The sequence below is a fragment of the Oreochromis aureus genome, linkage group 9 (genome assembly GCF_013358895.1).
Source record: "Oreochromis aureus strain Israel breed Guangdong linkage group 9, ZZ_aureus, whole genome shotgun sequence".
Lineage (NCBI taxonomy): Eukaryota > Metazoa > Chordata > Actinopteri > Cichliformes > Cichlidae > Oreochromis > Oreochromis aureus.
Genome location: NC_052950.1, coordinates 18,800,310 through 18,827,359, shown reverse-complemented (window position 1 = coordinate 18,827,359; position 27,050 = coordinate 18,800,310). Strand labels below are relative to the sequence as shown.

Sequence of the window (27,050 nt, the reverse complement as noted above, 5' to 3'; positions counted from 1 at the left end):
AAAAACGAAGACGGTTAGGAGTACACTTTAAATATCACTGGAGTTAAATGTAAGGTGCAGGATCGATTATAAATGCTGAATTACATTACTTAACTATAGCAGGTGAGCTAACAGGATTTGGTTATTGGCAACGCCATATACATGTATACGCTCAAAGACAAATCAGCATTTGGTTATTGCTGGGTCTGACCAGAACCGCTCGCTACATCTTGGCCGAGAACAAAAAATAAATCATTTCTTCTCATTATCACGTGGTTCTCCCTCGACTCATGACCCCAGTATGAGTGGAGATTTAGGAAGCGCTTCCTCCCCTTTCGTAAAAGATGCTACAATCAATGCATTGTGCAAGGCTCTGGAGAGAGGCGAGTTGTCAGAAAAAATCTCAAATCAAACCAGGACACATCTGTGAAATTTATGAGTCGAAAAGTAACGGTGAAACGTCCTACTGGACTCTGAGGTTATCTATTGTATTCAACAGAGTAAAAAATAATTATTTATTACTGTGGTAGCTGTATGTGTGTGTGTTCTTTGTTCTTTTTTTGACGAGGCCTCCATGTAGCATTTTTTTCTGTTCTTCCCCTCTGTGTAAATGTCACTGAGGCGCATCACTCTCCCTCTGCAGGAGTCCTCTTAAAAGCTCAAAGAAAAACAATAAAACAAAAAGTAACAAAGTGCTTTCAATGCTACAGAGATTTGTTAGTTGTTGGAGTTCATCCTACCAGCAGAAAACAGTGGAGGCGGCGGGGGTAAATGCGGGGTGGGAGGCAGCCCTCCCATGGAGTGCAGCAGGGGGAGGGACAGCTGGGTGCCGTGGAGGGGGTGGGGGCTAGAGGCAGCAGCGGGTGTAGTCACGGACGTGGCAGGGAGTGCCGTGCCCAGCTGGGCCTGACCGGAAGAGTCCGCAGCGGGTGGCGCCAAGGGCCGGTCGAGGCCCAGGGGGTCACCGTTGCCGTCGGGAACCATGGGGTTGGTGACGCGGAAGCACTTCTCCCTGTGGGCCTTGAGCATGTTTGAGAAGCGGAAACGCTGGCCGCACACCTCACATGGGTATGGCTTTTCTCCGGTGTGGGTGCGGCGGTGGCGCTTCATGTTGGGCCGGCTCGTGAAGCTCTTCCCACAGATTTCACAGATGTACGGCTTTTCTCCTGCAAAACAGGAGACACAAAAGACGCCTGCTCGATACGTTCTCAACATGCATCGTTAAGTTTAATGCCGCAGAATCAGTGTTTTTATATTCGCAATACATCAAATGACTCTGACGTGGAGGGCGGCTGGTTGCAGTAACTCTGCAGTTCTCCTCTGACCTTTTCAGTATCTTTCAGAACATAGTTTTGATTTATGGCCTGTGACTTGACTGTTTTAATTCACTCTGAATGCTCTCCACCAGAATCTCTTCCAGCTGTGGCAGGCAGCTGTTTCCAGTAAAAGAATTCTAATAGTCCAATTGATGTTACCTGCACGGCAACAAACGGATAAAAGATAAAAACAATCAAGCAGCTAAAGAGTCACGCGTTTCTCTCAGCAGTTTTGTTGAAGAGCAAAGCTGAGTTAAATCAAAGGAATACGGCGAGGCCACAAAACTCCAACATGAACAATAATAGGGCTTCACATCTGCTGGGTGTGCAAATAAGCTTTGCATAGACACAAAGATGTCAGTGTTTGCAGCTTAATTCTGCAATATTTATAAATAATATATAAAAAAATGCTCCGTTAAAACAAATGTTGCTCTGCTCTGAAGCAACATGAACACAACCAAAAGAAAGGGACTCACCAGTGTGTGTTTTCATGTGTTCATCGAAGTACTGTTTCATGTTGAAGTCCTTTCCGCACCACTGGCACATGAACTGCTTGTGTCCGATGTGGATGCTCATATGGGAGCGGAGCTGGTATTTGTACTGGAAGCGCTCGCTGCAGTTCTGAAACGGCGCACAGGAAACAGTTTTACACAAAGTCGTTTTACAGCTGGTTGTCAAAGATGGACTCGACAGGTTGTACTTCAGTCATTGTGGAGAAAAAGCAGAACTCGTGCATGTTTTTTTCAACAAAACACACTGGGACTGACTTGAGCAAGACTGGAAAATGTACTACCAAATCAAAACTGCCCTTTTTTTGACCTTCCTGTGAACCTATTAGACATGGCGTTCAGTTTTCATTTATAAAAAAAGTTGATATTTTTTAAAATATGCTTTCTTTGTTAAACAAGTAGTTAAACAAGTAGAGCGTTTTCAGCAGCCAGTTGAGACTTCTATCATCAAGGACTGATCACCTGTATGGTGAACGCTCAGCCAACCTAAATAATTTATGATGTCACTGTAAGCACCCAGCGAACGCTTCAGTATTGAATAACTACCTGCTGGTGGTCTTTTGTCACAGTCTTGTTTAAAAAAAATCCCAAATTGAACTTGAACAGACATTCTTTCATTGAAACTTCTTAAGAGACGCTCTGACTAGATCTATGTGTGTGTTTTTTAAACAATCAGTGTTTTTTAATCGAGACCGGCATATCTGGACATCTGACTATGGTTTACTTGATCTCAACCTGTGAATTTCTCAGATTTAAATGACACTCCTAGCGCCAATAATTTTAAATATCTTTAAATCTACCTCATCACTCAAGTATAGTGGAGAGCTGCAGTGTATAAAAGGAGCTCAAACCTCACACTTGAAGGGTTTCTCTCCTGAGTGCTGTAGAGAGTGAACCTTCAGGGACATGCTGCGCTTGAATGATTTCCCACACGTTTCACAGGTGAATGGCATGTCCTTCGTATGGGCTACACAAAGGCACAAACACAGAGCATGCTTAGTTTGTGTGATTCAATACTGAGCCACTCATGACTAAAATTAAACTAAAGCATTTAAGGAACAACACTGAGGTTATTTTTTACTAAATAAATGCTGAGGGCAAAGGGTCCATCTCATCTTTTTCTTCCATCTTAAGTCTGAATATGTCTGTCCAATCTCTCCTATACTAGAAAGTGGCTCATTAGGACCATATTATTAATAGTCCTTGGATAATAGGAACCCCTTAAATTGCAGTAGCATAGAGTGAGGTAAGCCCATCTGGGAAGTAAGATGCTTATCTCTCCAGAAAATGGAAAAGGAAAGCAACACCCAAAACAAATCCTGCCAAACAATCAGTGGGATGTGGAAAAGGGAAGCCTAAAGAAACACACGGGAACAAAGTGATCAACCTGGATAGTTGATTTTACTGTCACTCACCGACCATGTGCTTCCTGACATGGGCCATCGTGTAAAACTTCTTCTCACAGATCTCGCAGGAGAACTTCTTCTCGGCGTAGCCATGGACGATCTTGTTGTGCTCGTGCAACGACCACAGCTTCTTGAAGGCTTTGCCACAGGTCACACACTTGAAGAAACACGAGAGCGAGCGGGGAATGATTACTGGAATTTACTTGGGGATGAGATATTAAAGAGATTGTGATCTGGAACAGTCTTTACAAATACAATCCAGGTGTGTGTGTGTTTATACAGACACTTGAGCATGCACTGTAGCAAAAAAGCAATTAGAGTCACTAGATTAAAGAAGCAAATGATCTTCAAAACCACAGCAGGAGTCCAGCTGCTCGGTGCCGAGGGGTAATACTGGAGGTAGTGAGACATATCAGAACTGATTATTACTGACTGCCATTTGACTGAGTTACTGACTCCAACTGGTTTTAGTGATTGCAATTATGCATATATTAATTAGAAACAAAATAACAATTATGCATTAAAAGACGGTTTATTTTATTTTCTATAAAACAACTTCCTAAAATAAAACTGATATCAGAACAGGTAGCACTGCTAGGACTTAAAGGAACAGTTCTGGTGTGAAGTGAGGGCTGTCCTACAAAAAAGACTGACAAAAATCAGGTATAATAACCACAAACAAAAGTCATATTTAGTTTAACCGATTCAAACAACACATAGGTTTGGCTTCACACCTTTAGCTAAACCTTAATTTATTTAAAAAAAAGTGTCTTTTAGGGTTTTTTTTTACCCATGTAGTGTTTGCAAAACATATTACTTTGACAACTGTAGCTAGCACTGCCAGGAAGTAACAAGTTTTAAGGTTAGTTATTGCTGTTACATCCTACTACGTGTTTAGTTTTCCAAGCTCCAATCTGACGGGCAAGCACCTTTGCTAGCTTGTTGGCTGAGCTTATATAGGTAGATTCCTTGTTTATGTGTCCTTCCCTGCCTTTCTCGCTGTCCACTCTGCAGCACCTTTGAGGTCACTTGTACCACTTTTTCATCCTATTGACTTATCTTTTCAGTTAACTTTAATGTATTTGAGCTAGACCTAGCATAATAATGGGGGCTTGTCCGGGAACGGACACCTGGACTGCCCAAAACAAGACTCATAGATCTATATTATGTTAGCTGAAAGACATAGTCCCCAAGCATATAAGTTATACAATGATTATAATTTAATCGTACCTGGATGCTTTTCTCACAGTCAGTCTGTTGATGCAGCAGCAGCTCGCTCTCTAGCAGGAAGCGTTTTCCGCAGTTATTGCAGATTTGCATGCGGTTGTGAGTGACGTTCATGTGTTTTTCTAGGTACCAGCGATTGTTGAAGATGCGAGGACACTTTTTACATGGGTAATGTTGCTTCTCCTCCAGCCTCACTTTTTGGCCCAGGCCCTCCGGGTCCAGCGCCCTCTTCCCGCCCTGCCGCTGGTTGGCCAGCGTGGCCTCTGCAAGCGTCTGCCGCAGAGAGGCAGTGGTACCAGCCATAGCCAAGGCTCTGGTGCCCCGACGAGGTCGATCCATAATGGCTGGCTGCTCCAAGCCTGGAATGTTGAGGGTGTTTTCCTCTTCTTCTTCATCCTCCTCCTCATCTTCCTCTTCACTACTTTGCCCCAATATGTCACCCCTCTTCAAGTCGTCAACATCCTCTTCTCCATCTGCATCATCGTTCTCCACTTCATTCTCTTCATCGCCCTCTGAGTCTTGCTGATTGTTACGGCAGCGGCCAAACATGGTGGAAGTCTCTGTAGAAGTCGCCGATTTGCCCTCTGATCCCTTTGAGACGTTAAGAGTCTGGTTATTAAGGTTGACTTCGACGATGATCTGATCTCTGTTGAAGGAGGCGTGGCCATCTGCTGTCTTTGACTCCTCTCCATTTCCTTCCACTTTACACAAACCAGCCACACCTGTGCCGGCCCCACTTCCCAAGCCTTCCTCCTTCTGGTAGTACTGCTTTGCCTGAGAAGCCGTCTTGCCCGTCTCTTCTACTCTGACAGAAAAAGGGCTGTTTCCTTCTCTCGTGTACACCCTGCCGAGCTCTGACTCCTGTTTGATCTCGCGGTACATCTGGCTGGGGGGCATCGCTACAGAAGCCGGCTCACTGCTGGCATGCCCTTCTTGATTGGCCATATCTGTGCAGGTGGTTCTCAGCGAGTGACTGCTGATAAGGTCGTGACAGGAGGCTGCGATGTCGCTCATCTGAAGCAGGGTAGCGGCGTTGAGCACGTCGCGGACAGTGCGGCTGCTCACCAGCAGTTTGGAGGTGTAAATGAAGTTGAGGATTTGCTGAAGGCCCTGAGAGGTCAGGGCATCCAGCGACAGGTCTACCCGCCGCAGCTGTTTGCTTTGGGCAAAAAGCGAGTGGAAGAAAGGGCTGTAAGCTGCCAGCACACCCTTGTGGGCCGGAAAGGTGCTGTGCTGACGCACAAGAACAATGTCAACGTCACACAGGTCAGGCTGGAAGAGGCGCTGCTCATTCAGCCTGTCCATCAAACAGGTAAAGTGCAGAGCCACATCCTCCACTAGAGAGAACTCAGCAGAGGGGAAGTCTGTGGTTTTCTCCACTATGAGCTGTAAAAGAAAGTGAAAGGAAGAAGTGAGACAGAGAAAAATGTGTCATAATCATTCAAAAGCCAATAAATATTATAGTAAAGAAGCTCTTTAAACTTCACCATCGAAACTACTACGACAGTGTACCCTCAGTTACTTTTCTGGAACTTATAATGCATTACTTTAATCTGAGCGAGTCTGCTCAGTTAACATACAATTGTGGATTTAAGCCAAGAAGGACAAGTCCTTTAAGTGCCCAGGTTTCCTTATGTAAATATGCTGAGTTGTGTTCGCTGAGGTAACTTTAGAAAGGCTGCTGGATTGCTCAGTGGTGTGGAGAAACCCCGTGAGGCCTCTGTAACTTAGGCTGGCTCAATAGGGATTTGTGTTTTCATAAAACCTCCTTTGACAGACGGTTTCTCCTTTTAGAGGATCAATACGAGCATCTCCTCACCCGCAGAACTCAAAGTCAATCATTAATGGGATCGTTTAAAACTCAAGGTTGAGACAGTTTTTGAAATGTAGCTATAGGTCACTTCTTAATTGTATTATCAGTTCATTGGGTGCATTTTCTTATTGAGTTATAATTACATATACAAACACAGAGGGCAAATGATCGGAGCAGATGAATGCTCTTGTATTTGGTACTGGTAGATGTTTTAAATGTAGATAAACCATAATACATGGACGTTTTTGGCTAAATGATCTCTCTCAAAATAAGAAGAAATGTAACAAGAGCTACAATTATACTGAAATAAACTTTTATGGTTTTACTGTGACGTGTGGCACAAATTCATTCGCTGCATCTAAGAAGCAAGACACAAGTCAGTGAAAAATCAAAAGGTGTAACACTCAGCGCTCTGTGCAAGGTCCTCAACTTCCCAAGGTGGGTTTATTTTAGCACAGGAAGGGCAGGGTTTCGATCCAGACGGGATGTGAGTGGGGACAGAGCAGCAAACACCGCACACACACTCAAACACACAAGGATATGTGATGTGCATCCATGCACAGACAGCAGAAATGCGCGCACACACACAGCCGAACACAACAAACACAAACAGAGTGTCTGGCCTCTTCTGCAAGGACTGACTGCTCTGTGCATTGGTATTCAATGCCATTTCCCCCCTATTAGCCGGCTCTCTCAGCACACCCACTCACAACACTGTCCCAGAGGAATGACGAATTATGCACACGACAAAACACGTCCGGAGAAATAATTAGGGAAACCATGCTGAATAAATACTAACTAACCCTCCGAACAATTAATGGAAATTATAATTCAGGGCACCTTTTGAAGGTAGAATAGGATAAGTATTGATACAAGCCTTGTTTTGGTTAACACACTGCCAGAGACGATACAGCGGCAAGCCCTAATTACAGTTCTACACCTCTTATTTTTGAGTATATTCAGCTGCATGTGCAGGGCGAAAAATATAACAAAGAAAAGAAGGAAATACATTTTATTCATAATGCATTTCATTGTCAGACAATAATAACCATGGTATTTAAGTAACAGACAGACTTTTAATGGGCGTGAATCACACTTCATGTCTCCTACAATGTTTGTGCGTCTCCTTTATTGTAAAAATATATCTAAGTACTTTGTTTTCCTTGCTTCACGACATATTTTATTCCTAAGATCATTGAAAATGACTTTTCATTGTGCAGCCTGAAAAATGGATTTGCATTTGGGCCTAACCTTGAAAATCTGCTCTGTTTGAAGAATTCAATTATGGAGTGTTAGATTTATTCATAGTTTTGAGCTGCTAAATTGGACTCTGAGCTAGAGGAGAGGAGATCGGGTTATCTCTCTCCATGCAAGGCTACAGACATTGCCCAAGGGCAAAACGCAGCAGCCTTAATCAGATCAAGTATAAGTTGCAGACTGGAAGTTATGCTCCTATGGTGATAACGATCTGCTTCTTCTTCTGGGATTCAAACAGGACAATGCAGTCAAAGATTAAATTCTAGAAGATGAGCACCAATACATTCAAATACATCCATGACTAAAAATAAAAGAACCAACAGCATGTTTTAATTTAAAGTTTGCGTTTATTCCCTATAACTATATTTTGAATTATAAGGCAGAACATACTGTTTTCCACACTGACTCACAAAAACAAGATTCTAAATGAGTGTAGTACCGCTTAGGTTTGTGCACTTGCTGTAAAATGTTGAATGAGATATTATAGACTAACATGTTTTACCTGCATTTATACTTACACTCATCTGGCTAAAAATGTGGCCGTCAGTATAGCAGAAGACCAAGCTACTCTTTCAAGGTCTGTGGTCTGTCTTTAAGTAGCCTCCAAATGTACATTTAAGGTTTGAATGTACTGCCAGTACAATAAAAAAAAACACACAATGCAACACGATCAGGCATGGAGTGTGCAGTGTGGCAGAAGTGTGGGATCATTTTGACAGAAATCAGAAGAAAAGACAACCAACGGAAGAAGAAGAGCTTAAAAAACTGTCAGTAAAGATCTGAACGAGTTCATTCCCGGAACTACTTAAAGAAATGACAACAAAGATTCCCTAACAGAGTTCAGGTTGTGTTGAAGAATAAAGGTGGTCTGACCAAATGTTGATTCACCATCTCTGTTTTCTTTAAGCACTGAGCTGCTGCATGTTTACAACACCTCCTCAACTTCCTATCATACTTCTATTTGTAATAAAAGGAAACCTTAACAGCAGTAATTATGGCAGCAGGTCAGCCCAGGTGGGAGGTAACAAGGCACCATGGAGATTTGTTTCACCGCTTTCATAACCTTTAATCCCAAAACAAAACACTAGAAAGTCAAAAAGAGCTCCTAGCCAACTCAAGGAGTTGGTATAATTTACCTAGCTACTAGTGATAAAGTCTTTCATCCGTAGTAACTGGTTGTGCATAACTTCATCATTCTGCAGGTAGATGCCTAAAGGTTCCTAGATGACAGAAAGGTTTAAATCAGTGAACAAATCCATTATTTTCATCTTGACAGACGCTTTTAAATAATTTAATCCATCTGCAAATAGCTGTAGTTACGACACGGCTGCCGTGGATGTCACACCGTGTGTCAAAGACAAAGTTATCTTGTCACATTTCAACACACTGTATCCAAACAAATTCACTGAGTGCTTTGAATTGAAAGACTCATCTGACTCCCCTGATCCCGTCTGCCATTAGCTCCCTCGCTCACCCCCCTTTTCTCTCCGTCTCACTCCTTTCCTTGGAAATGTCAGGGAGAGAGCTTGTTTGCTGTCATTAGAGAGAGCGCCACCTTTAACCAGCCTCTCAGTCAGATGTCTCCCAATACATTATTCATATGTGGCCTGACCTGCGAAAAACACACCGCCAGGGGGATTTACTGACGCGCCCAACACGAGGCGTCATTTAAACCGGCTTCAATCAAAGCTCTGCGCACCCTTTGCACGCAGCTCATTTCATCTTCTGCCAAACACAACAATCTGAGAGGATCCTTTTGCACTGTAGAGGTCTTTGCACAGGGGTGGACTTTTCATGTTCCCCGGGGGCCACATGAGAAACTGGCACTGTTGTGGAGGGCCGCATCAATAAGCTTATAAAGAGATAGTATTAATAATGAGTTTAGCTCATTGATGCACACATCCAGAACGTTCCTAGTTTCTCATGTGGCCCCTGGGGAAAATTAATATCCCACCCATGCCTTAGCAGGTCTGTCTTTTGCAAGGTAGCTCTCAGGACTGATGCACTTTAGTCCCATAGAAACAATAAAGCATGTATTTTGTTGTTGGCATCGGTTAACAAGGTAACACTCCATCCACTGCAGACTTACTTGGGATATTTAACTCAACCCCAGCTGTACTGTTATTGTACATGTATTATTTCACAGCATTTCTCATTCAAACATTACACTAATTGACCTGATGGAGGATTTAGAATGACTGTAAATGTCAAAATCTGAAAGGCGATAGATTATACAAATCCACAGCCAGCTACTGTTTAATGGTCATAATGGGATGCTGTATTAAAGAAAACATAATTCACTCAAGTATGTGTGCATGTGTCAAACTGCCAGTAGCAATGCTTTAATAGAAACTGGCGGTTTTAAACTTCTTTATCATTAATCTAATTTTGATGAAGAGGTGATGGAATAGGAACTGGGTCACGTTGGCCCAAAAGGTGTCTGCATCTTTCATGAGAGCATTTTTTTTAAAAACCAATTATTGGTGTCGAATTAGTGTTGCTTTAATTATCTTCATACAGAGGTCAGACTCTGAGGTGCAAGTCAAGCCCACAGATAAAACGTCAGTCAAAGTGATTAAAAAAATACAGAAGTGTTGAATCCTCACCCGGCTCAGCCATGTCAGAGCCGATGGTCTGCTCCTGGCAGCGCCTCGGCAGCTGGACCTGAGCCAGACAGAGCTGAGTGTGAGGATGAAACCCTTCTTTCTAATCTGACTTTCACTGGTGAGAATGCCCCTTCTCTCCCACACCTTTTCATGGATAGTCTGGGTGGATTTACTGCTCTATAAAGTCTCGATCACTGCGCGGTCTGACTACAGGCTGCGACTGCTCCGTGACCTCTGCAGAGCTGCCATTTTAAAAGTTCCCCTGTCTGATTCAGGCAACGCAGATGATGTTTATCTGTTAAAAATGATCGTGAGGCCACTAGCAGGGGGAGCGCATGTATGTCTTAATCCGTATGCAGAGTAAAACTCAGTTGTTCATCCTTTTTAACATTTTTGGTTGTGTTAAAACAAAGCAGAGACATGTGTTATCCTCCAGAAATCTACATAATTCAGTCACTGTTTTGCACACACACCTTGAATTACGAGGAGAGAGGCAAACAACATCTACCCTGGCTGTCTTGTTTGCTTGCTGACCGGTGAGCCATTAGCAGGGGCCAATGTCAGAGCACAGCACCGAGTCACGGATGCATCAATAGTGCGAGGGAGGGCAGGTTGTATTCAGGCAGGAGGGAGTCCCAGGGGGAAAACACTGCAGGGGGTTAAAGCTTTCTCTCAGTCTGCCCACAGACTGCTCCGACTGAACTCAGTGTCCTCTTACATCAGCTTCTTCATCGTTTCAGAAGGGACTAGTCTGGCTAGAGCTGGACAACAAGAGCAAAAATTACCACTACTGTGTATCTGTTTATCTCTTATTGTATTATCTTACTGAATATCTGATTCACCAGTTAAATCACAACCATGTCTGAGCGCTGTGGCTCACATTAGTAATAAGCATGTAAGGCTAGCTTTGCAAAATTACATGCAATTCAATACACCTACAGTCACAGGACACTTTATTAGGTACATCTTACTGGTACTGGTTTGGGCCGATCAATCACCAATTTTAGTGAACCCTTGCAAATTCTAGCTTCCTGTTCTCAGCTGACAGGAGTGCTACAGTGTGCTTCAGCTTCAAGGTTTGATGTGTTGTGTGTTCAGAGATGCTCTTTGGTTATTTGAGTTACTGTTGCCTCCCTATCAGCTCGAAGGAGTCTCCTCTGACCTCTGTCTCAACAAGGCGTTTTCGCCAAGAGAGCCGCCGCTCCCAGAATATTTCCTCATTTTTGGAACTTTTCTGTCCAAATTGCTCAGTTTAAAGCTCAGCAGGTCCATGTCTGCATGTCTAAATACGCTGGGCTGCTGCCATGTGATTGGCTGATTAGATATTTGCATTAATGAGCAGTTAACTGCCCCTCACTGGATATTTTGTCTTTTTTAGGCGATTCTCTGCAAACAATAGAGATGGCCGTGTGGGAAAATCCCAGTCGATCAGCAGTTTCTGTAATACTCAGACCAACAACAGCTGTGTCACACTCAGAGTCAGTTAAATCACCTTTCCTCCTCGTTCTCATGCTCAGTTTGAACGTCAGCAGGTCGTCTTGACCATGTCTGCACGCCTAAAGACACCAGGATGCTGCCATGTGACTGGCAGATTAGATATTTGTGTTTACAAGGAGCTGAAGTGGCTGGAGAGTGTATTAACAAAGGTTATTATTGAGTATTTATTTTCCATGGAAATATTACTGTTGCCATGAACAGTCTGTAGATGGTCATCACTTTTTTGTCAGTGTTTCAGAGAGGAATTGGAAGGAAAGAGATCAACAGAAAATTGATCAACAGCAAAGAAATAATAACTGCCTGTTTGAGAATTTTCACAGCAAAAAAAAAAGAAAAACTTGATGTTCCAGCATTTTAAATGTGATGATACTACCTCATCTCATGTGCAGCTGGATGCTGGATGGCAATTTTTTGTGCAATTTGTCTCTTTTTAAGAACCATAATTGACACAATACGTGATTACTTGCAGTTTTTTTCCCAGCAGAAGATTAAATTCATATTCATATTAAAACACTAAATAACTTTAATCTGCAGACTTGGAGAAAGTGCCAGAGGACGTTTTTCCAGTCTGACTCGCACAACTCTGAAAATAAAGAGCTCCAGGTTGCGGCACAGACCTTCTTTGTAGAAATAAAATCCAAAATCAAAGTTAACTGCGCTCTCACTTTGTCTCACTCTGCAGTAACGCCTCGAGAAAGCTATCTGGCATCTCTTTGACACTGTATTGCATGATTCATGTACTTCAAATAACAGTGACTGAGACAAACAGATCAAGTGTGAGCCGGGCCAAAAACAACTGTTGAAGAACAGAAATTACTGCTACAAAAGAACAAGTGTCCATACGCAAAATGTGATCCTGGCCACCTGAATATATCAGTTTTGGACTTTATCTTGACCTAAAAGAACAAAAAACAAACAAAACAAACAAACAATGTGAAATGTGATCGTGTTTTTGATGTTTTTGACATTTTAACGTGGCCATAGTTCAAAAAACAGAGATATAATTCATCAGATCACAAAGCTGCTGCCAGTGACAATGATTTAGAGTGTTTCTGCACTTCTAATCTCAGCAGGATTTCACTACAAATCTCACAAAAGGCTCATTGAAGGGATCTACAAATAAATGTATGCCAAACTCTCCATATGCACAGTGAAGTCTCTGCATTTGTACATGAGCATCAGGGATGCAGGAGATCTGCCAGCCATCCGCATGCATGACGACAGCAGGAGCTGGGAATGAGCTCATTCCCAGCTCCTTTGTTGCCCACTAGGACGATAGACGGCTGTGGGGTCTGACATGCCACTTCCACCCGCAGAGCACATCAACCTGCACTAAAAAGCGCACTCAGCAGCCCTCTTCACAGCCAGGCTTCCTGCTGAGGGGTCCGGCGCATGACTCGACGTGACTGACACCCAGAGGAAGGAGAGTGGGCACAGTGTCAGGCCAGATCTCACTCACTGGCACGGAGATGGCAGGAGAGCAGTGCCCACCCCCTACACTCTTATCGCTGAGTCATCGTCAGTTGGGAGCAAAGCACGACAGGCCTGATTAGAAACTCTCCACAGACGGATCACCCACTTTTTAGCAGCAAGTTCAGTCTCGCAGTAACGTCAGAGCGCTTGTACGTGGCGGGAAAATAATCAGCTCACGAGTAAACAAAACCAAACAGAACGGGACAAGGGCATGTCATTTCTGGCAGAGTCCAATGAGACAGCCATTAAAAAGTCATCAGGGTAATGACTGACACTGTGTCCTCTGTGTGCTCACCAGACCGGTCCCTGCTGCTGACGCCAAACAACAGGTTTAGTCCCAGAGATGCTGATCAGGAGAGGTGAATTCTGATTCTCTAGGCGAATATCCTGGCAGGGCTTAATCCTCTGGTGAAATCTGCTCTGTGACACGTGGAAAGTACGGACAGAAAGTTGCCTGCAAAACTGTCAGCTTGTGGATAGATTATTGAATAGGTCTACCAGCACAGACTGTATAAAAAAGATGGAAGTAGCCACTGTATCACCCATTCATTTATGAGTTCCTGTTTCCGCACAAGCGTGGGGTCGATAAAACCGAGAGAAACCGCTCGCTCGTACAGTTGCTTTTTATTTACAAGTTGGCCCACCCTATAGCAAACCCGGCTTTATTGTCTTATGACTGCCACCAAGAACCATGATTTAACAAAAAAACATCGCATTGTAATCAATAAGACTTCAAACCAGCAAGTGGTCCCAATTTACTGGGAGACTTTTTAGTGTGGATGTGTACCAACTTACGTGAGGGTCATTTTCCCAGAGATTTCAATACGACTCTTATCTTTGCAATCAGATTTTTTCAAGTTAGCTTTTTTAACTCTATCAATCAGGAAACTCTGTGAAGCTACACATTTTCTTATTACTCTGAAGCATAAGGCAGAAGACTTTAGCAGTCCAACAGTTCGACATGAACTCAGTGATTTCACATCTTTTATGAAGTCATCATTTGCTAGAAGGCATTCAAGGCTGAAGAATCTGGCGCCAATTTGTTCATGTTTGCGCTACACTGGTAGCTCACTGGTGCTGCCACTACCTGATTTTGAGTGTGCCTGCATCTGCGCCTTCTGCTTTCCTGGAAGCTTTACTCGTTAGCAAGGAAATCCTCTGCCAATCAGAGCTTCCTGATTGGCAGAGCTTATTAACTCAAGTTTAAGATACCCAACTTGAAATTTCAAGTTATTGATTGCACTTTCCTTATTTTGTCTCAGTGGCGGAAAACAAGCTTCAACAGAGAATGCCCCCTACTGACCATGAGAAAGAATTCAGGTTTAAGGTATTTTAGTATTGGCTTTTTTTTCAGACCCCGAGGCGCTCCACTGTGGACCTTATCTCAAGCCTAAAACTTTAAATCTGTGTCTTTTTTTTAAATAAATACACTTCAAACAACAACAAAGGGGCACAGAACAACTACTGATGCAAAATAACCATATGGGAAGGCCAACGATTAAAATGATCAGCCAAGAAAATAGCTGCAAACCACCAATGAATCACAAAGACGCACAAAAATGAATGCTATTCTCTGGTGTACGGCTCTTTGGGAGTGGTTTGGGCCTTTTACATGTCTGTGCCGTGGGCCTGCTGTCTTGTAATTCATCCTTGTGTCGAGTAGAAGATATCACGTCTGTCTGCAGTCTGCACTCCCTCCTCTGCTCTCTAAATCCAATCAGCACAGCGACCTGCCGCTGACCTTGAGATAGAAGAATATACAGTAGCGGATGCATGAGCACATCCAACCATAAGCCCGCAACTCTATGCATGCATTCCTTCATCGTAAACATGCATTTGCTCCTACCTCAGTAAACAGGAAGTAACGAAATTTGGCATAGGTGACGACACTGCAGAAATAAAGATGAGGCTCTGACTATAACAGGACTCACGCTATCCCTTCATCAGACGTGTTGCTCTTGCACAAATGAGCCAGACTGATAATAGCACAAGTGACAAGGTCTTGCGTTTAACAAGCCCTGTGGTGATCGTTACAGTACTATGATAAAAAATGCAAATAAAAATCAGTGTTCAATGAGTAAAGGGGAAGCCACAGCAGCGGGTAGCTCATTGCTAAGGTCACACATACGGCACGGTCACATGCACAGCCACATTAAAGTGGAGTTTAATACTCGCCAGGCAGGCACTGTTTATCGGATAATAATGGTATTAAGGCTGACAGTTACACCTTGTGATAGTAGACTAAGGGATTATGTATATAATCCAGAAAACTAGTGGTGAGTGTAAGGCAGATTGGGAAAAAGAAAAATCAGCCATCATAAATAATCAAACAGCTGTGCGGTCAGAAATATCAGAATATTAAAAACTACTCTTGGCACGCAATATCAAAAACAAAAAAACTATCTTTAGACAACATACTAATTAAGATGTGTCTGAATTCAAACTCTGAAAAAATGCAAACTTATTTTAAAGCTTTTTATGATACCTGCGCATGGAAACTACAGAATCTGTCAAATCTGAGCAAAGATTGGTAGTTTTAGTAATGCACCTATAAGCTGTTTTCCGACCACATTTAAAGAACAATAGAAGATTAAGGTGTTAAACTGCGATTTTACAAAAGCAAAAAACTATTCCAACCATTCAACCAAACTCCAGGGCACTCCTTAAAAAAATACAAATAAAATGTCCTCCACTGAAAACTCTGACAGTTAAAGGTAACACTACAACTATGAACCAAAGCCTGCATATGAAATCTAGGTATAGAAGGGCCTTAAGAGAACTTACTGGAAACTAATGTCCTTAAAAATAGCTACAAATTTTTCAAACTTAGGTAAAGCTTTCAAAAGAGGAAGAACAAAAAAATATGACTTTGTCTCCAAAACACTAAGGCACCGAGCTGGGCACTGAGATATCAATGGAAGTTAAAATGGGGCCCAGCCGTACATTTATGTGGTGCATAAAGTCAACGTAGCATCGAGCTGGCCCCAAGTCCAACATGACAGGGAGATAAAAACATCAGCATTAACTCGTAGAAAAGAAAGCAAGAGAAAACACTGGAGTAACGCTCCACTGCTGAAGACAACTCTTGGAGATTTAAGGAATGAAGGGTGAGCATGATGTTTAACTTGCAAAGTTTCTTCAAATGTAGCAACAGCTTAGAAAAACACACAAATGTGTAACATTACTCACAGTGCAGGGTTTCCACCAGAAGAAATGTTAAGCCCAGAGGCTTCAACGTGGAAGATGAGGGCCATAATGTCGGAATTTATCAATGGAGAGCTACTGACTCACTGTGTAGCTAAAACAGAATAAGTGCAAAAGTATGGGTTGCTGCTCTGCCCACATCTGTCCAGACTAGACGGCCAATAACACAAGAGAGTTTTATATATAGTCCATTCAGAGTCATTGGGGAGCAGGTGAAGCAGGGGTGTAGGGTCTGGGCAGAATCCTTGCTTGCCAGTGAATATCTGATTACATAGTTCTGCTTGAAATGCCCAGTTCATTAAGGAGACATCATTTGGGAGAACTGAACATGATTTATTGAGATGGAGAAATTAAACAGCGTACTTGGCAATTAGACTCTGATGACCCGTCATGGCAGAACAAAATCCCAGAGGTGACAGGATTTAGGACAGGAACCCCCTGAAGTTTAGATACTGGTGGTGGTGAAGATGAAGATCGAAGCTTGGATGGAGCTCTGAGCAACTTTGGGGAGGTGTAAATGGGGAGGAGGTGGGTTGCACGACTGAGAGTGTGAAAGTGAGAATGAGCACGGATTTAAACCACGCAGAGTGGTGGCCGATTGGCTCAAAGAAGGCGGCCAAGAAGATGACTGAACAAGATGTCAGTATTGAGCCTGACATCATGGGAAAGTGGTACTGATGTAAAGAACAGAAGCTTAACACCCAGGAAAGCAGGAAGATGAGTGATTACAGATCTCCTTATTGAACCTATGCATAAGCTTAATTTCTTCTATGGTTTATAAGGATCATAAATTAAGACATGCTTATTTTTTTGGAAGGGGAAGATTGTCATTTCAGTTATTGCAGGTAATCTAAGGAGCTTGGAAGGAAAAGCAACTGGACTTCTTTAAGTTTCTTGAAGAAGTCCAGTCGCTTTTCCTTCCAAGCTCCTGCAGATCATACAGTTGATGATGATGTTGCTTCTTGCTTCGATATGCAAGGCTGTACTGGCACTGATGGTTGGTATTTCAAGGTAATTGCATGGTGCAAAATTGTTCAGTACGTATGTAATTTCTGGAACACTTTCCTCAGTCAGCATATTATGACTTCTGGATGTTGCCATTAGTTACCGCACTAGGCAATGGCAAGAAAAGGTGAGTACATCTGTTGTAAACAACATCAATGAGATATAATTTGGGGTTTTTTTTCAAAACATGTTCAGATTTTTATAAAGTTACAGTACTTAAAAAGCACAAAACCCTAGTATGTTTCAACTTTCTCGCCTACACCGAAAAAGACTCACAGTGCGGGTTTGAAAAGCATGCGATCATTGAGGTTAACGACATCAACTCAAGCTAATTGGAGTCAGGAGTGAGCAACCTGGAGTACAATCAAGACAACGATAGCGGAGGTGTGAGGTAGAGCTCTCATAAGAAGCATCTGTGAACGTCGAACGAGAAGTCTCAAAAGAGCTCCAATCAAAAACTCCTCATTTGCATAAAGCTGGTAAAGGTCACACATGAACAGTTTAACTACCGACAGAACCACAGCCAAAGTGTCTAGAAATCCTATCAGTGTAGTTCTGAGGTGAGCTTCCCTAAGAGCAGGCACTCCACTGAGATGACTGACACATACTGCAGATTGCTCACTGAGGTGAATTAGAAGACCAGAGAAGCAGCTAACGACTTAAATGAACCACTGGAGGTAGTTAACACTGTTTGTAAATATGTCATGAGAAAATCACCGAACAGGCATGCTGTCCGTGGCAGGACACCACAGAGAAAGCTGCAGCTCTTTCCTAAACGCTGCTGAGAAAATGTTTTGAGGGCTGATGAAACGAGCTGTTCGTGAAGAACATCCAGCGCCGGATACAGCTTAATTACAAACATGAACACAGTCCCAGAGTGAACTACGATGGAGGGAGCATAGAGGTTTTCAGGGCCGCCAAGTCTATCAAGGTATCTTGCATAATAATATCAGGGTGGCTGCCTGCCCACTGAAGCTCAACAGAAGATGGATGAGGCGCACGAGTTAATATACCAAATTAAAAATCTACCTTTTGGAGAAGCCCAGTCAGAGCCAAGACTTTAACCTAATAGAGATGCTGTGGAATGACCCCAAGAGAGTTATTCACACCAGACATCCAAATAACACGTCTGAGGCAGATGAATGGCTCAACATTCACCTGAACTGTGCGGTAGGTCTCATCAGCAGATCCTGCAGTGATTTGAGGTTATTAGAATATTCATCCAGGGGTGGAGGAGTCAAACTAAATAGCCGGGGATTGGACCAGCAAGGCCTACGCCTTTGGCTCACCCACTTTTGTTTCCTTCACTTAAGAAATATTGCAAAAAAACAAACCTTTTCTGTCATTCCATCATCTGGAACTTTTCCCTCGGCTTGATTACTGCAATTCACTTGTATTACACCTACTCCTGCATCCCTTCACTGACTTCCAGTGAAATTCAGAATCCACTTTAAAATCCTGTTACTAAAGATAAAGCTCTACACAGACAGGCCTTTAAGACCTTATCATTGCAGACGGTCTCTCCCATCTAACCAGGGTCTCCTGACTGTCCCTCGCTCTGATTTTAAAACCACACATGATCACTGAGGTTGTTGCCTCCTCAGCCAGTTCCTCAGTTTACCTTTTATTAAATATTTGCTTGTATCTGTGCATGTTGTAATTCAGTTTAGTTTTTAGTTTAGTTTTTAGTAGTCTCAGCGTTAGTTTTAGTCTTTTTAATTGTTATTGCATGTGTCTCAGCACAGGTATTACAAGAAAGACTTTTTGAAAGCAGATGAATGACAGTCTTGGAGTCTTCCAGTCTCAATAAACATGCTCATCAATGCCTCAACAGGCAAGCTGTAACAAAACTAAATATATTTTTCTCTATATTTTTAATAATTAGTTTAGTTAGCTTCACAAGTTCACAAAATCAAAAAGCTGGTTTTAATTTTAGTTTATTTTAGGTTTTTCACATCTAGTTTTAGTTTTTCGTTTAGTTTTAGTTCACTTACTCGTCAAATGCAAATGCAATAACCTTGCATTTGACGAGGATGCCTTCTTGGTGAGGTGTTCTGGGCATGTTTTAATGGGAGGAGGCGCCCAGGGGTAGGCCGGAGGGATTAAATTTTTCGGCAGGCCAAGGAACGCTTCGGTATTCCCCGGATGAGCTGGAGGAGGGAGAGGCCTGGGCTTCTCTGCTTAGGCTGTTGCCCCCGTGACCTGGCCCTGCATAAGCAGCAGAAAGTGGATGGATGGATTACCCAGTGGTTCACTTACTTGTCATTAAAGACACAAATGATTGTATTTTTACATTTCCGGCTTTAGGATAATGTCTCCTGTCAAACTGATGCGGGAACAGCAGATCTTCTCTTGAAAAAGTCCAAGTGCAAAGCTCAGTAATTAGAATCGCTGTTAGTTGCAGGCACAAAGCCTCAAATCCAAAGAGGAAAAAGTCAAATGAACTCTATACGACTTTCATCAACAACCTGAAAGCTAAATGAGATTTCAGGTAAAATGTACAGCGAGACGATTTCAGATATAGGATGAGGTAAATTCCAAATTACTTTACAGTTTGCTGCTGGTTATTCAGTTTCTCTTTCCACCACTTTAGCTAATTATTTTATTCCCTTTAGCCTATTAAAACATTTAACTTTCTTAACCACAGCATTCACTGCTGGCTGCAATTAATAAAGACAATATTATCAGCATTAATGCTGCTCTAATCCTAGACATCCAATCTCCCTTTCACACTGTTGCCCCCCCAACCATCCCGCCCTCATCCTAATCTAGCGGTTTGGACTTGCCCCAGCCTTGCCCTGGTGGATCTCCACCAGCTTCCTTGATTGGATTTAAATACATTTCCATCTATATGTTAATGCAACCACAGGTGACAAGCCAATCTACAACTGATATGCGTTTACCCGAGCATGAAATTGGGGAGCACAAACAAAAATAAGGATGAGAACACGGCATGAGCAGCATCTTGGCGACGTACAGTACATTAAAATTTGACAGCGTGAGCGGGATTGCCTCGGCCGCACGATTTGCAAAGTCCTTTTAGCGGCCAGTCCTTTGAGAACTGGACGATGACGGGTTTTATCAGTTTGGGGGAGGCTGAGGACAGCGCTTGCGTCGCCCAATCAGAAGCGACGCTGAAAGAAGACATCAACCGCCGGTGGCTTGGAACTGAGATGACGAGCGGTTGGGATAATCAAAGGAGCTGGCTGAAAGGGGGGGAGGTGGGGTGATGAGGTTAGAGTGTCCGCACTGAAGCTCTGCCAGGAAGTTTGTGTCTGGGCCAATGAGCTGGGAGAGGAAGCGCTGAGTCAGGAACCCCGGCCAAGAGAGGGGCCTGTGGTGCTGGCATCTCCTCCTCGCACACACGTTACAATGCTTCGCACACCACCGCCCCACTGGAGTCATAACACGCTGTTCCCAAGCCAGCACCGCGCACGCATGTGCACGACACGGGTGCACATGCATGTGTACACGCAGGGATGTGATGCCAAATACCTGTGGCATAAAAAAAAACAAAACTGCAGAGATATTTTAATTTCTAAAAAATCAAAAAAAGAAACAAAGAAAATCAGGTCCAAAGGGACAAAATTTAAATTTGTCCATGTGAATGATACACTGGGTGAAAGATGCACCTTTGAAGTGATCTATTAGAGACAACAGATAACTCTGATGTGCAGCAGAGAGCAGGTGCAGACATACCCGAGGGTTATTACACAGGCTGAAACTCTGATATCTTCATTATCCCTTTCATAGCATGACACAAAAAGAGAGGAGGCAAACACAAGCCTCTAAAGAGCTCCTTATCACAGGAATCTCTCTGCTGTGGCAAAATGCGCGTGCGTGCATGTGCGTGTGTGTGTGTGTGTTCGCATTGGGCGTTGATGTGTTTGATGAGAAGGTCAGAGAGGACAGAGAAGGAGGGGGAAAAAAAGGTAGAGTAGGAGCATCAGCTTTCTATAGCTGCAACCAATAAGTGGACAGCAGGGAAATAATGAATGCAATCTTAAAGGAACACCAACAGCAGTACAGTTAAGGCATTTTGCAAATGTACACATTTGCTTTGTGGGATAAGAAAACGTGCTTGTTTTTATATAAAGCTACATCTAGCATGAAGTTAGTTCAGGATCTCAAACATGGATTTGGGAGTCCACCGGTGAGAACAACGGTGCGATTCCCTGATGATACCGGTTCGCCTCGCCGGTAAAAGTTCACACTTTTGGCCCAACTTCAGCTCACCATCTTGTGGCTCATACTTTAATCAAGTTCTATCTTTTTTCCAGATGCATTTATGCATCAAATTGTTCCTTTAAGGCTTAATCCCGAATAAATAAATATTAGATTAAGGCGGCACAAGGTTTTAATTTAACTTGACCTTTTTCATTTCAAATCAGTTCTGTGCATTATTATTTTCATTATTTATACAAGTCTTAATACAGATAAGCAGCTAAAACGGATAATAATGTCATTCCCATTCAAAATCCAAACATTAATCTATGTCTATGACACATTGTTATGACTGCTAGATCAAGGATCCCTTCTTTTCTGCTTGGCAAGTGTCTGAAAACAGCACAAAAACTCATCTGCACTAAAGCTTCTCCTAAGTCTCTCTCGCTGACCTGAATTTAGCTAAAAGCTATAAGAACACTTTAGAAGCCCGCTCCGTTTTAAACTCTCTTAATATCTTTAAATGCCTGACAATGAAAGGCTAATAGAAATCCTCATATCGAGCATTAGGAAAATAAAAAGCTGTCTGGCTTCTTTGATAATGGAGTTCAGTGTCTTTTTCTTTTTTTTTATGCCATAGTGTTAAATTAGAGTAACTTTCCCCCCTTGGATACAAAGACAATAATACTGGGTGGCACTGCTGAGAATGAATGAATCCACATCTTTATTTGAAAACCTAAAAAAATAAAACAACAACCTGAGTGTACTTCAAGCAAGCTGGTGCCACTTGAACCGACGAGAACAAAGGAAACCTTACATAAGCCCAGTGAGTTTGACCTTGCTGTCTGCGCAGCCTTGTCCACTGTTCTTAATCTCAGGGGCATAAATTAGCAGCACCTACAGCATGCTCCGAGTTTCCAAGAGAGCGGCCTCCTGCCAGAGGCCGGAGGAGTCCGCGGGAGTTTGTTGCTGGGTCTCGGGGAATGACTGCACTTGTCACAAAGACTAAAGACAGCTCTCTCACTCAGCACCCAGAGACAGTGAAGCCTCAAAGTCAAGGGTGGGCAAGAATGCCCTGAATAGGCAGTTACGTAAAAACTCACAGTACCCTGGGAGGATAGAGAAGGAGCTGCTTAGGACCTCACAATGCTGACTGAGGCCAAACTGTATCACAGGGCCAGAAACGTACAGTATAAGTGTCTTTAGTGTGTGCGAAACTAAGGCAGATTTACATTTTCACAATAAATGAAGAGAAAAAAACCAAACACAGTCTTTTCATTTGAAAAGGAGGATCTCCATGCAAACGCCCCCCCTGAGTGTGAACTATATGGGAAAAAAGACTCCAGCCATTTATTTTCAACAGTAAACCTGTCAGGGTGGGGCTAAAGTCTAACTAGGGTGAGATGGGAAGAGAGCAAGAGTGCACCCTGGACACGCAACCACGCAAATTAACAATCAGCAGCTAAGCTGACGTGCATGTCTTTGAATTGTGGGAGAAAACTAAGCAGAACCAAACAAAATTCAGCGTAGGTACAAAGAGAGCACGCAAGCTGCACTCAGAAACATCGCAGCCAAGCCAAACGAGCAGGATAGCACCCAGAAGCCTCTCGCTGTGAGGTGACAGCACTAACCGCTGCACCTCAACAGGTTAAAGATCACTTTGCGGTAGCTTTGCACCTCTTGCGACCATTCGTATTTGTATTGTGCATCTTTTTTAGGGTGTTTTATGTCCCTCTGTGGTCGATTTCTGTCTGTTTTTTTTTCCCTCGGTGTATGTTTTCGACTAATCTTTGTGGTCAGTTTCAATCTTTTTATTTATTACTACGTGTTTCTGTACTAATTTTGAAAGTCCCTGTTGATTGTTTCCATCTGTCGTGTGTCACCTTACCCATTTTGTTCCATAGGTGTAGATTTTGTTATTGTTGTTTTCATTTTGGACTCATTTCACTGAGTTATTTTTCTATTTGTGGTCATCTGAGTGACTTTATAACAATGTTAAGAAACAATTGATACCGTGGGCACCTGTTGTCTTTGCTGCTAAGCCCTTTGTGTAATCCAGCCATTCGGTGTTGATTAAAATCAACATAAGCCCAGGTTAACCCCCCCTTGATATATCAACAATCTAATTTCTGAAATAATCACCAAAACAGTTAAAAGATTCACCCTCTCTGATCTCTCGTGCATTGCATTCGCCATGCACACTGTGCACTTGACCTCAGTTTATTCTTCTGCACTTGCAAAAGAAAAAACGAGAAAAAAGAAAATAAATAAGTAGAAGATAAATACAACAACAATCAGACCTCCCTCACCCTCTTTGCTCCCACCAGAAGCCACCCAGCGAGCACCAGGGCTAACCCCGCTGACCTGACCCAGATATTAACCCAAGCCTCCAGATGTGAACGCGTACTGGGATTACTCCACCGCTGCATCAAGCTCCACATGCTTTCCTAATGAGGCATCCTAAAATGACCCTGGAGACAGAGCGGACTGTCTGCCTCTGTGCTGTCGGCCTCTATTCCCACAACTCAGCCTCTCCGTCACAATCACCCTCCGATCTGCTAACGCGTGGAGGAAAATACAACTTATCCACGCTGACAAGAAGATGAGGAGAGCATTAGTCAGTACAAAAAACGAATCAGCCGTCTCCCTAAAGCGACTGACCTCATGCAGCAGCCTAGAAAACTCGACACAAGCCGATAAAATATTGCACATTTTCAGCTTCAGCTGGACTTTGTTTGCGTTATTTATTTATTTATTTATAACCAGGCAGCTTCTTCTATCAGATCTCACTGGTGATGTTTTCCATCTCCAGGATCATTTCACCTCTACTTGAGTGTCAGCCGCAATCAAAATAAAGTTATGAAGACGAGAAGAGCGGCATCTCTCATGAAAGCCTCGCTAACTTGTCCTGCACCGGCTGTCTGGCTCGCTTGGAGAAGGAAAGGAAAGGTGGCACTTTCACTCGCACCAGTCACGACCTGAGTGCTTTGCAGAAGCGTCCGATATGAAGGAATTTAACTCCTTCTCCGCATCAATGTGGCTATTGTAGCCATCGCATTCTTTCAGAGGGGGTCTGCTTCGATCCACCCCCCCACACCGCCACCACCAGCCCCCTCAACTTGTGCCATGTCGGCAAGTTACAAACTTCACCGCAAACGATACAAAGCACGAAACACGCGTGTGACAGCCAGCTGTAGGGGATCGCGACGACGCGCAAGTGTGGCAAGTTTGATCGGCCTGCTAAGTAGCTCAAATTTGCAAGAGATCAAGAAGGGACACAGAGAGAGAGAGAGAGGGAGAGAGGGGAAAAAATAAACAAAAATGCAGCTCTGCTCTGTAGCCTACCATTTTGATCCAGCGTTTCGAGGCTCAAAGGAGTCCCAGAATAACTCCTTTCGCACCAGTTTCCCCCTCGCCATGAAAATGACCGTTGGATTGTCACATTTCTCCAGTTTTTTTTTTTTTTTTTTGCCTTATCCTCAATCTTTTTTTCCCCCCCGTGCTGCTGTAGCATTCAGACAGACAAAAATGCAGAGGCTGCTTTTGCAGAAGGAATTGGTGATTGGAGCTCAGGGATCATATGGGCTTTTTTGTCAGACGTTTTTAAAGGGACACGGTACTGTTTAACGCTGGAGTTGCGAGACAGGCGCTTCTCTCTCTCTCTCTCCTCCTTTTGTACTGCACGTGAGCGTTTTAAAGCGATGAGGAGGAATACAGACGCAGGCGTAGATGGCGCAAAGCCCCGGGTGCGCTTTCTCTCACTGTGCGCTCCTGTAACGGTGTGACGTCAGTTCGGGCAGACAGATGCGGAGGTCAGCGAGTTCACCGGTTTCCCATATTACAGAAGTCATCCTAACTTCATTTGGCGCCACACGTCTGCGCTATCGTAACTTTCTTTTTTGAGTGTGTGCTAAGAGCGCAGAAATATGGTTATGTTATGCACATTGTGCAAAATGGTAACTAAGAGATAATCCACAAAATGTGCAAAATTTCAAATAAAAATTCGCACTGCAATTCCCCCTTTATAAGGGCCCCATTACCTGCTACTGGGGGCCAAGAATGGCTTTGAAACACTCAACAGAACCACACCGCCCATCTCTTATATACATTAAGAACCCAATGGTCTGCTCACGTCAGAGGAAATAAACAGTCTCTCATTTTTATCCTAGTTTCAATTCCAGCCTCTCCATGGGCGTGTTAAAAAACGTCAGGGACACGACTGTAGACCTGCACAAGGCTGGAATGGGCTCCAAGACTTCACTCTGGAGCTCCAAGCAAGATCTTGCCCCATTAAGTGAGGATGATCATGAGAAAGGTGGCGGATCAGCCCAAAACTAAACAGGAGGAGCTTGTGGTCCTGAGAACACCATTAGTAACAGACTATGTTGCAATGGATCTTGAAATCCTGCAGCTCCTCTTGCTCAAGGAGGCCCGTCTGAAGTTTGCCAGTAAACATCTAAATGAATAAGAGAAGGCTTGAGAGAAAGTGTTGTGGTCAGATGAAACCAAAATCGAGCTCTCTGCCACAAACTCGACCTGATGTGTTTGGAGGAAGAGAAATGCTGAGTATGATCCAAAGAACACCATCCCCACAGTCAAGCATGGAGGTGGAAACATTATGCTTTGGGCTGTTTTTCTGCTAAGGGTACAGGACGACTTTACCACACTGAGGGATCACAAAGGAGTGACTAAACACATTTTCTTATACAAGACAAGATTTCACCTTTCATGTTTTGTCCAACAAAAGTTGTATTTTCTCATGTTTGACTGACAGGAACTTCCTGACATCCCTGGAGTCCTGGGCCGAGGCCAGGTTTCCTCTGGTAAATCAGGCTGGTCTCGAGGCCCCCTGTGAGATTCCTGCACCACAGCACTTCCTTTGAATATCCTGTCACTAGAATCATAGCAAGGTGGGAAGAATTACAACCTGGAGAAAGTCCCATACCTGTATTATTTCATGTTCAGGAGGCATAAACAAACACATTATGCTATTTAGGTTGCTCAGGTAAAGCAGGAATTCAATGTTTTAGACAAAACAAGAGAAAAGAACAAGCGATATAGCCTTATATATTATTTTTCTTTTGTTCTTTAACACCTTTTAATCTGGGAGATGTCTTAGCTTTTCTATAACATTACATTAAAAAAGTCATTTTTCAAAGGCACCAATAACTCAAATAACCCCTCATCGCAACCAAAGTATGCAGAAGAGCATCTCTGAAAACACACTGAACCTTGAAGCAGCAGACCACACCAAGCACCACTCAAAGAACAGGAAACTGAGGCTACAGTTGACACGGGCTCACCAAAATTGGACAAGACAAGATTGGAAAAATGTTCCCTGGCCTCATGAGTCTTGATTTTTGCTGCAACATTTCAAATGATTGAGTCAGAATTTGTCATAAATAGCATGGATCCATCCATTTTTTGGCACACTTTGGGCTCATTAGTACCAACCGACTGTCGTTTAAACACCACATCCTTCCCTTTATGACCAAAGAGCATTTACATTCTCTTGGCTGTTTTGAGCACGATCTTGAACATGACAGTCGGTTCATTGTACTCAAATGACCTCTACAGTCACCAGATCTCAATCC

General features: G+C 43.2%; 1 protein-coding gene across 1 annotated transcript; it reads right to left on the bottom strand.

Annotated features, from left to right (window-relative positions):
• Nucleotides 1-658: 658 nt before the first annotated feature.
• On the bottom strand, nucleotides 659-24,984 carry zbtb47b (zinc finger and BTB domain containing 47b). Its single transcript, XM_039617511.1, has 6 exons — nucleotides 24,802-24,984; nucleotides 4,441-5,823; nucleotides 3,220-3,367; nucleotides 2,656-2,771; nucleotides 1,772-1,916; nucleotides 659-1,145 (listed from the first exon to the last, which is right to left on the bottom strand). The coding sequence occupies exons 1-6, from the start codon at nucleotides 24,802-24,804 to the stop codon at nucleotides 697-699; spliced, it is 2,244 nt and encodes a 747-aa protein (XP_039473445.1). The 5' UTR covers nucleotides 24,805-24,984; the 3' UTR covers nucleotides 659-696.
• Nucleotides 24,985-27,050: the final 2,066 nt, after the last annotated feature.